Below are 10,756 nucleotides of genomic sequence, written 5' to 3' on the forward strand. Positions count from 1 at the left end.
CCATCTTTCACATGAATACAGTGGCTTTCTTATAAGGCTATAAAACGAGGCAATCCTATACGATCTGGATATTTTTAGGATGATCAAATCACCAAAATTGAAGCTCCTGGGTGTGAAATTGCAGCTATAAAACAGAAGGATGCATTTCCCATCTGTATATTAAAAGGGCTTTTCAAGTTTAGGGTTGTGACGGTTAAGCATTCAAGCAGACCTGGATCCTGGTCCTGCATTTCCCAAGTTCCTGCTTTACTACCCGAGTTACCAAAGTGTTCTAAGCCTCTTAGTTTTGGTGGTGCACGCCTTTGATCCCAGCACTTGGGAGGCAAAGGAAGGCGGATTTCTGAGTTCGAGGCCAGCCTGGTCTACAAAGTGAGTTCCAGGACGGCCAGGGCTACATAGAGAGAAACCCTATCTCGAAAAACCAAAAGAAAAAGAAAAAAAGCCTTAGCTTTGTTCATTTGTAAAATGGGTATTGAAAATAAGAGTCACTGTTTTAGATATGCAGTGAGCATACCAAATGAAAAAAGTCCTTGTTCCTTTACCAGATATGGTGGCACGTGCCTTTGATCCCAGCACTTGGGAGGCAGAGGTAGGTAGATCTCTGAGTTGGGGGCTAGACTGGTCTATGGAGCCAGTTTCAGGATAGCCAGGGCTACATGGAGAACCCTTGTCTTGATAAATAAATAAAGGAAGGAAAGGAAGGGAAGGGAAGGGAAGGGGAAGGGAGGGGAGGGAAGGGAGGGGAGGGAAGGGAGGGGAGGGAAGGGAAAAAAAGTCTTTGTTTTATGAAAGTATCTAACAAGGCACCTCTTGGGCCTGTGCATCTGTGCCTCTTTCTACCAGAGGAGGAGTTTTTCTTTTTTCCTGATCTTGACCCTAAGAGATTCCACTGAATAATAATGAGGTGAGTTCTAAGCACACCTGTTTACTTAGAAAAGAAAGAAAGGAAGAAAGAAAGAAAAAAAGAAAGAAAGAAAGAAAGAAAGAAAGAAAGAAAGAAAGAAAGAAAGAAAGAAAAGAGAAGAAAAATGACAGGAGAGGGGAGGGGAAGGAGAAGTGGGGAGGGGAGAGGAGAGGAGAAGAAAGACAAGAGGTGAGGAGGGGAAAGGAGAGGAAAAAACTTCATAAAAAATCTGATTAAACATTGGTTTAGAGGAAAACCACAGAATTTTAAAAAAATCAATATAGATTTCAACTCCTTGGTCCCTTATTATGGAGATTGTAAACTGTTGCTTGAACAATTTTGGCTCTACTCATTCTGTGAGGCTATTAATGATGCTGAAAGACATTTACTTGGTATATCTGAAGGTCTTATTTATATCATATGACTGTATGAAATGAGCACCATTTCCGGCTAGTAAAATGAACAGATATGAGAGATAACCCCAGGAAATTACAGAATCATTCCTGGCAAAGATATATTTTAGTGTCAGCTATGTTTGTAGCTTTACTTTTATTTAATAAACATAAGCAGATGAGTCAACACTACCAAATTATTTTTTTTCAGAGTCATATTTTTCTGTTCAGTTAGCTTAGTTAGTTCATTTATAACTGTTTTACCTCAAGATAAATAAGCGGTCTTCTGGGTGTAGAGAAAAGGTGCCTTTCAGTTAAGAAAAGCAACCAATAAAGAAACACACACACACACACACACACACACACACACACGGTATGCTGGCCTGACATGAATATTCTACCAATATCCTTTGGCTCACAGTGACTTTTTATTAAACACAGCAAGACTATCCTTAACACTTTTTCAGTGGTTTAAATTTTATTAGGAACTTGCCTGTTACCTTGGAAGAAACAGAAATATTTTCCTAGTAGATTTTTGAGCTTTAACAATGTTAATAAAGGTAGAAACAACCTAAGGGGAACAAAGGACACTCGGGCCCTAGAAGTTAATGACAAGGCAGAAAGGAAGTGAGAGAACCTTCCATTGTTGTCAGGGCTGGTTTGGGTGCAGCTGGGGCATTCTCAAATTCAAGCCTTTTAAAGCAGCCCTTTACGTAGGAATTCAGGAAAATTCCACTGGCAGTCACACTACCAAACAGTTTTTAATTCAAAATTTGCAGGGAACAGGCCATTGATATACTATCCCTGGATTTAAGAATGCAAATTGCATAGGTTACCCAGGAGCTCACTGTGAAAATACTTATCCCCTGAGGGCAATCTACCTTCAGGCTTTAAGAATGACTCTGCAGTCTAGAAATAATTTAGCATCATGCATTGACAAGCCGTTGTAGATCAAGAAGATGCTGATTAAGTTGTAGATGAGAGGGGCTGATAGGCCCATATTCCAGTTCCTACATATGAAATGAAGTAGTTTCTGTGTTACCAGCAATGAGTTGTTTTCTCACAGATGGAAGCTTTGAACAGCTGTATGTACACTCTGGCACTCTATTGTCTCCTGGGTTAAAGTTCAGAACTCTGGTCCATGGGCCAAGCAGCCAAGTGTGGTTAGAAATGTTATCCAGTGCAACCCAACTCCTAGGCCACCCTAGGACTGGAGATAACTTAGAGCCACTGTGCCTCCCTACTGAGGAGACCACCCTTCCCGAATGACAGCCTTTTCTGACCTATTGTCAGATCTGGAATCATAAGAATTCTGTGCAAGAGTCTTGACGTCAGGCTGAGGGCTTGTCATCCTCTTAGGTTCTGTCAATTTTGTTTTTTACATATTATATAGTGTATTTTCCTATTATTTAAAATGAGTTTTAGGACCCTTTTTACTGGGTAGTAAATAGATAACTTCATTTTGAACATATTGGAAGACAAGCAAGTGAAATATTATTTTAGAAAAGCTGTCGTGGCAGTACTCTTTAATGTATCCACTAGAGGACTCCTCTCACTCTCTGTGGCCTCTGGCATTTGATGCTTAACTAACTCTTGAGTTGAGCCACTGGCTACATATCAGCCTTAGAAGGAAAACATTCCCCCTACTTTTAACACCTCCTGCTAGTTCAATAAAGCGATGTTTAAATAACTGAACTGGCTTCAATGAACTGTACTTGCCATTTTCCCCTGCTTCTTAGCTAGATAAAATGGAGATAATTATGAAGTGGATGAGCAGGTTTAATGAAAGCCAGTTTCTTTTGGTACACTCCTGAAGCAGCAATCATCATCTGTTTGGCTTTTGAAAAGCAACAATTATAATCACTTAAACCCCCAAGGGGAACAAAAATAGAATTTACATTAGCATATAAAATATACAGCTGGATTGGGCAAGCCTACAAAATTCTGGGGAAATCGGTCTACTCTGAATGCTATTCAAGCTCACAAGTAAAATGAGTTTGAGAGTATTTTTCATACTTCCTTCCTATAAAATAATACATGTAACAATGATGAGAGGCAAGAGTATTTTACATACTTCCTTCCTATAAAATAATACATGTAACAATGATGAGAGGGGTTTCCTAAAATGGAACACGGGGAAATACATTTTTAAAAAATGGTTGCCAGGAGAGAATCCCAGAAAGAAGAGCTGCAGTGTGTTAGGAGAGTATCAGAGAGCAACTGTATGATGTTATGCCCACAAAGTCTGAAGTGGAGAGTTTCCACAGTAAAACTACACACATCTGCAAGCTTCCGTAAGAAGCAGGATGGTTTGAACTTGCCCAACAGTGAAAATTAATCCCAAGGAAGGTACCTTTCACATTAGCATTACTTCCTTCTTCTCAGGCAGATACGCAATAATACAAAGAAACTGAAACTGGTTTAAAACATTTTTTTTAGATCAATCACTCTCACATACTGTCTTTATTACATCCCCTGTTACAGAGCCTGTTCACAGGCAATCTCCCTCAGCACTTCCGTTATTTAATTACTTTCACTTGTGAGTCTCTTGTACAGTTTGCAAGATCTCTCTCTCTCTCTCTCTCTCTCTCTCTTTCTCTCTCTCTCTCTCTCTCTTTTGGTTGAGCATAGAAGAATAAAAATGGAGCTTGTGCTGAATCCATTATGCCACCAGCAACAAAACACTAACATAATCAATATATTAAAGGCTTTCCTGGCTGTGCTCATTTGTCAAAGGCAGTGTGTCTGAGGAATTACACTAATGAATCTTGGAACAGTCAACATCCTATGCAGGAAGCTTGCTCTCCCTCATAAGTGCATAACTATGTAACGGCAAGAGAAATATATACTTCCATCTTTCTGAATATCATTTGAAAACCCATTAGTCTACTTTTCTAGTGGGAAAAAAAAGCCACACACACACACACACAAAGTCCATGTGCAAAACCGAGAAGCCTCCACAAATGCCAAGGTAATACAAAGTGTAGGCATATTAGTGGGATTACCCTTTAGCTCCCTAAAGGAAATTGCTACATAACTTCTGATGTTGTTGGTCTCATTGCTTATAAACATTAGGTCACACATCTACCTCAAAGATGAGATACTCACAGCTTGATAACATGCTCCCATTTTCCAGTGGAGCATTCCCATGGATGCTGTAGCATTGCATAGAACTAGACAACATGCCTTGATTTTTGTAGAGCAAAGTCTTTCATTCATTTGTATTCTCAGATGCAGTGGCCTCCAATGTGGCCTCAACATATACCATAAAAAAAAAAATCAATGCCACAAAATCAGGTTCAGTGCTGATAGATTAAGCCCTGAGATATTTGAAAGGCAAGCCTAAATGCCTATAGCAATCTTAGTTCTCATTATCTCTACCAAAGGATAAGGTTAATTTTTAAGATTGTATTAAACATTGATGAAATTAATCAGTTCTTTAAATGACTTTTCTGGAAACATTCAAAAAGCTGGATTCTTCCTTCTTAATGGAAATGATCTCCAGTCTTATTAACTTTATAATCTCTATCACAAAGAATGTGCACCATTGCCACTTCCTTTCCAAACCTTCTCAGTACCCTTCAAGGGTAGTGGCATCTAGTTTGCATTACTTCATGACTTCCTTCTTGGTAAAACTTTCACATTCTCAGAGGTATTGAAAATCCACAACATGTAACTCATCTATGACAATGTGAAATGGCTTCTTCTTCAAAGAGTTAGAGAGATAATTGAAATGCAGAGCTGAAGGACCCCAAGACTAAGGGAGGAATTTAAGGTGCTTCTGGCTTGTCTTCTCCTTATTTTAAAGATATTGAATATTTTTCCTACTCTTGTTTTCAAGACATTATAACTTTGGATGAAGTTGCGAGAATGCAGTAGAGAGGTTAAGAAAAAAAAATGTTCCATAGACTTGCTCTAAAAAAGTCTGTTTTTAGTTAGTACTAAGTACAGTAGTCTTATTATTTAATAAAATTAATTTTCATGGTACCTATTATCCCTTTATGTTTAAAGTTGAAAAAAGCTTTAATAACTTAATGTTTCTTTTACAATCCATTTCTATAACCACAGCCTTTTATTTGCACAGCTATAGGTATTTATTATTTATATGGACAGATTTTTTTGATTTTGATGAATTTGAGTAGACAAAAAAATATGTCAAGACACAAGAGTTTTTATTTTAGTACATAATATAAATTTCCAAATTATGGATATAATAGAAAAATCATGAAAACATTTTAACATTTAAAACAGAGAAAAAACTTTATTGAGGGTTTAGTTTTTGTTTCGTTGTTGCTTTGCTTTTGTGGGGTTTTTATTTTTGTTGTTGTTTCACTGGTGTTTTTTGTTTGTTTGTGTTTTGTTTATTCACAAACAACCAAATTTTATTTTGGGGGGCTAATATTTGACCAGTCTTTCAAGATATGTGCTCCAGGGCCAAAATGTAATAGGACTGAATTTTAAATATTATACATATTGAAGCCTCTGTTAAAGAGTTTTTTAATCACAGAGGGCCTTGGGTGCACCAAGGCAGGGTCCAACATACACTGTTGGAGCTCAAGCTGCTTCGAAGCTCAGCATGCTGTGCTAAAATCTATCATCTTTTATTGTTTAAAAAGGAACTATTGACTAGGGGTTTCATTTGAAACTTTTAACATTTTGTGTAGCTTTGTTTTGATGGTTCTCTTAGTTCACCAAATAAGGATAGTTTATAAAATGGAGGACTCTGAGTCACTGAGTAACTGAGGTAGAGACCAACAATTTCAAGGTGAATGCTGAGTTTAGGAAGTCTAACTGAGGAGAGATTATCATTCATCTCCTACTTATAAAATCATATAGGATTTTATTACTTTAGAAAAATACTATCATAATTAAATTTTCAAGTGTTAATATAAAAATTAAATCCTGTTTAAGTTGCTAGCAAAACAAATACCTTATTTAGCTTTAGGTTTCAATTTAAGGAAAATTAAGTTTTCAGTTATATTTTCCTTTTATTTAAATAGGAATTTTGTTTATCTTAAAATACTTTGCCATTATAAATGAATTAATATTCTCATGTTTTGGTTTGGTTTGGCTTTGGTTTGGCTTTGGCTTGTTCTGATGGTGGACAGAGGATACCCTAGAGAAGAAACCAATCAAACCAGGTTACTGCTTCTAAAGCTAACTGGAGGATATTGTCGAAAATATTTCAACATTTTTTTTGAAAACAATAGTCCTTCTCATGCAAACTACAAAAATTATTGGAAATTATGTTTTTATTTAAATATCTTTTAAGTCTAGTAGACTATTTCATATTTTTCTGTGTGATTCACAATTTGTTTCATTTTGGACCTAAGTTTAGAGTCTAACAGCTTTTAATTCAAATCCTCTCACACTTTTAATGACCTGTCTGATGTTATATATGCAAATGTTGAGGCCACATAAACCTACTACTCAGAGTATTGTACATTAACTGAGATCATATATACAAAGCACTCACCATGATTAGATCCTCACAGCTAAACAACATAGTTAATATATAAGATAAATGTTGACTTTAATGCTAATAGAATAATAAAGATTACTTTTATACCTTAAAAAAATGTAAATTTAAAAAAAATGTAAATGTTGGAGTCTAAGATATGGCTCAGTTCATAAAGGTGCTTGCAGCCAAACCTGTCTACCTGAGTTCAAGCCCAGAGCCCACATGGTAAAAGGAAAGAGCTGATTCATGCAAGCTGTTCTTTCACTATCCACATGTACATTGTATGTGTCTATACACATACACACACAAGTAAATAAATTGAAAAAAAGTAAATGTTTGAAAAACGTTGATGTTGCTGGAAAAACAACTTAGTGATAGAACTCTTGCCTAGCATGCATGAGCCCATAGGTTTACCACTGGTAGCGTTACTTGAATCAGTCCTATTGTGCTTCCTTTGATCATTGGTACATTTTATGCCCTTGGTATCCTAAAGTCAAATCTTCTATGTATTTGACATACCATGAAGTAGTCTGTCTTGCCCACTCCATCTCTAATTCTTACACTTTAGCTACTTCTTAGTATACAAATAATCATGTAAATAACCATATTAAAAGACACAATGACTATTTGTCAGGCTTTTAAGAGTTTTCTTCTTGGGGCTAAAGAGATGGCTCAGCAGTAAAGAGCACTTGTGGCTCTTGCAGAGGACTGGGGTTCAGTTCCTATCTCCCACATGATGGTTCATATCATCCATACCTCCAGTTCCAGGGGATCCAACACCCTCTTCTGACCTCTGTAGGCACAAACCACAAATATAGCATACACATGTGCATGCAGGGAAAACATTCATATATATAAAATAAACAAATCTAAAAAAAAAAAGATCTTTTTACTTATGAGCATTAAGTTTCTGCTTATGAGAGATAATGTTTCTGCTACTTTAAAGACTAGGGATGAAGGAACATATCAGAATATTATCTCTATGTACCTAATATGCTATTAATACCTAAAAAGAACATATTTTATTAAAATATACATTTGTGTATTTATATATAATTTAACTATTTTAATGGTTTAGAAAAAAGTTACAATATTACATTCTGCTTTGAAGAAATTTCCATGTATATTTACCAGCCTTAACATTGGCACAGAACTACAGAATTATTGAGGGAAAATACCAGAAATGATTTAAGTTACCTAAGTTTTTTAAATAGTATTTTTTTTGTGAGTGTCTTTAACTGAAACATTATTTTCAATGTGTAGATGGATACCCACAGTAAAGCTGGAGACTGATTGAAATGAAATGTGGTTAAAAGAACTGTTAATTAAGGGTATTTTTCTAAATTAAGGTCTCAAACGAATCTATTTTTATCTATGTGCAGGAGACATATTTAATTACAATTACTTATACAGTAGAAAAGAATAGATTCTTATTTTAATATTGTGTACATACATTTCAATATATTTATTTAAAATCCCCAGATAATGCTGATACAGTTTGAGATTAATCATATAGTTAAATAGCTAAGGAAATGGAGTAGTAAGGGCCAAAATGAATTATGTCTGGAGAACACTGCCAGCTGGCTGCCTGTGCTCTTAAGAACATTGCTAGTTTGCTATCTATGGTACAATACCAGCTTCACAGAAAAGCAAACTTCCCTCTTGAGGTCCTACTACTTCTAATATGTAATACTAATACTTCTAATATGTAATTCTAAATTTCTGAGATGGTTTTCCCCACATAATTTACTGAACTGACTTTTTTGTTGACACAGGAAGTAGTTTTATTGGCTATTGAGTTTGGAAAACAGTAACATTGACCCTTGGAAAGTTGACTTTAGAAGGGAGCACTTTGCTGTGAGAGTTACTAGGAAGTAACTGTAACTTAGTGTAAAATAGTGAAAATGTCATTTGTTAAAATAGTTATTAAGGACCTGTGCAAAAATTCATTCATCGATACCATAATATATTCTAAAAGTATCTTTTGTTTATAATTACTGAAAAAAAAAATCACTTTAGAATGGATCTTGATAATCATAGAAATGATCACATCAGCACACACAGAAATTAAAGTTAAGAGACTCAACAAAACAAGAACAAATTCCTTTCAAGGGGCATCATTTGTTTCTATAGAATCATTCAGATTTGAAAACTCATATACATCCTTTCTCTTATCAGACAGTGTGCAGGGCCATTCCAATATAGAAATTTCTATGGCAAAAGCCCTAGATAAGAAAAAAGAAAACAAGTAGCTCCACAAAATAATAATAATAATAATAATAATAATAATAATAATAATAATAATAAGTCAAGACTACTGAGAGCTATATTTTTTCCCATACGAGAATATCTAGCCAGAGTTTAGATTCCTCCAAAAACTGAAGTTGAGCCCTTCACCCAACTTAGAATTGTTAACTTTGCCATACCACAAATACTGTATTGGCTACCCATTATCAGAAAAATGAATTAAATCAATAAGTAAAACTAAGGAACTGTTTCCCAGAATATACTTCCAATTTTAAAACAGATAAAGCAACCTGGCATGTAGAAAGGATCTGTATTTTTTCCCATTTATAGGAGTGGAACGGGAAAGCTACTATGGCAAGGAGGGTAAGAAATGCCTTCCTCTTACCTCTGAGGTCCCCAAGTTCCTATATTCAGTATTTGGTTCTCATTCAGGATTTAAAATTCTAAGAATGATGGCCTCTAATGATGCTACCTGAGGAAGACACGGGGTGCACTCAGGTGAGGGGGCTGAGGTAGCTTCAGGGGCTGCGGAAGACCCCAGTATTCTTTTCTCTGTTAGAATCATCGGGAATGCCCCAGAGACTCTAGTAAGTTTCAGTGGTCTTTTAAAAACAGACAATATTCTAGTTCCCTGGGTACCCGCCCCCCCCACCCCACTGACTGTCAACTCTCACCCACGTTAAATGCATCAAGGCCATTGCCAGCCTAATAGTATCAAAAAAAAAAAAAAAAACCCACGGAACTTGTTTGCTGACAATTGCAAAGATAGAACATTAAAAAAAAAAATAAACAAACAAATCAGAAACAGTGGTTATGTCTGTCTGTTTAGTCACCCCCTCTTCCCAGCCCCCAACCCTTTGTGTTTGAATCCCTTTACACCACCCACAGACAGAGCATACCAGAAGAATGATAATTTTTGGTTTAAAAGTTCACTTACCACAGCAACCTCATATTGCTTTGTCATGATTTTTTGCACTTAATTTTTCAAAACTGCTTTTGCTGGGCGCAGAACTGGGAAGGCAGGACTAAGGTATCTCTAGTAATCACAACAAAAAGGAGAGATCATTCACCAATCAGAATTACATTTAAATGCACAATCAACCCCCTGAGCAAGATTCAGGGTTCAGACCACACCAGGGTGGAGGGGGTGGGGTGGGAGGTGGGAAAACCAAGCTAACAAAAGGTAAGAGGGAGAGTTGAGTGGTTGGAGGGGAAATTGATCCTAGCCGCCTTTAGACCAAAGACTGGCTTTAAACCGCCAGCACCAGCCCCCGCCCCCAACACCCTGCGATTACCCGAGCGACCAGCACTTGCCTTCAGCCAGTTCAAGTGCACAACAGGAAAGCCCCATCTAAGTTCTCTAGCCCTGCCACGGTCTTCCAAAGTCTGACGGGTTCCTTCAGGAAAACACTTCCAGAGTCATCCATTCACTTGAGGTCTGGGCTTAGTAGCTGCGGCAGCCCCGGCTGCTGCTAGCAGCTGCTAAGATCCTTGCAGTCTCGCTCCTGTCTCGGTAGCGCTGCACAATAGCCCCGGCTGGGTGCACCTCATTAAGCCAGTCCGAGAGCCCCAGGAACAGGCAAGCTGCGAGACAGAGCGGCCCCTTTGTAATGACTGTGATGGATGCAACCGAAGGGTGGGGTCTGGGTGGGTCAAAACTGTTAATGACAGTATGTATCATTCTGTCTGTCCTGGAGATAGAAGCCCCCCTGCTCGCTCGCTCTCTCTCTCTCTCTCTCTCTCTCTCTCTCT

At 37.2% G+C, this 10,756-nt stretch overlaps 1 protein-coding gene across 5 annotated transcripts in view; it reads right to left on the reverse strand.

Moving 5' to 3' along the window:
* The window catches only part of Elavl2 (ELAV like RNA binding protein 2), a 149,543-nt gene extending 138,972 nt beyond the window's left edge, over window positions 1-10,571 (reverse strand). For 2 of the 5 annotated variants that reach the window (XM_031377848.1, XM_031377838.1), the window contains exon 1: window positions 9,942-10,132. In XM_031377848.1, the coding sequence (XP_031233708.1) occupies window positions 9,942-9,968 (27 nt within the window). In that variant the 5' untranslated portion in view covers window positions 9,969-10,132. Of the gene's footprint in view, window positions 1-9,941; window positions 10,133-10,318 lie in introns of those variants that run through there. The other 3 variants (XM_031377847.1, XM_031377841.1, XM_031377849.1) reach the window with 3 other exon arrangements.
* Between the last annotated feature and the right edge of the window lie 185 nt (window positions 10,572-10,756).

The sequence above is a fragment of the Mastomys coucha genome, unplaced genomic scaffold (assembly GCF_008632895.1).
Source record: "Mastomys coucha isolate ucsf_1 unplaced genomic scaffold, UCSF_Mcou_1 pScaffold18, whole genome shotgun sequence".
NCBI classification, from domain to species: Eukaryota; Metazoa; Chordata; class Mammalia; order Rodentia; family Muridae; genus Mastomys; species Mastomys coucha.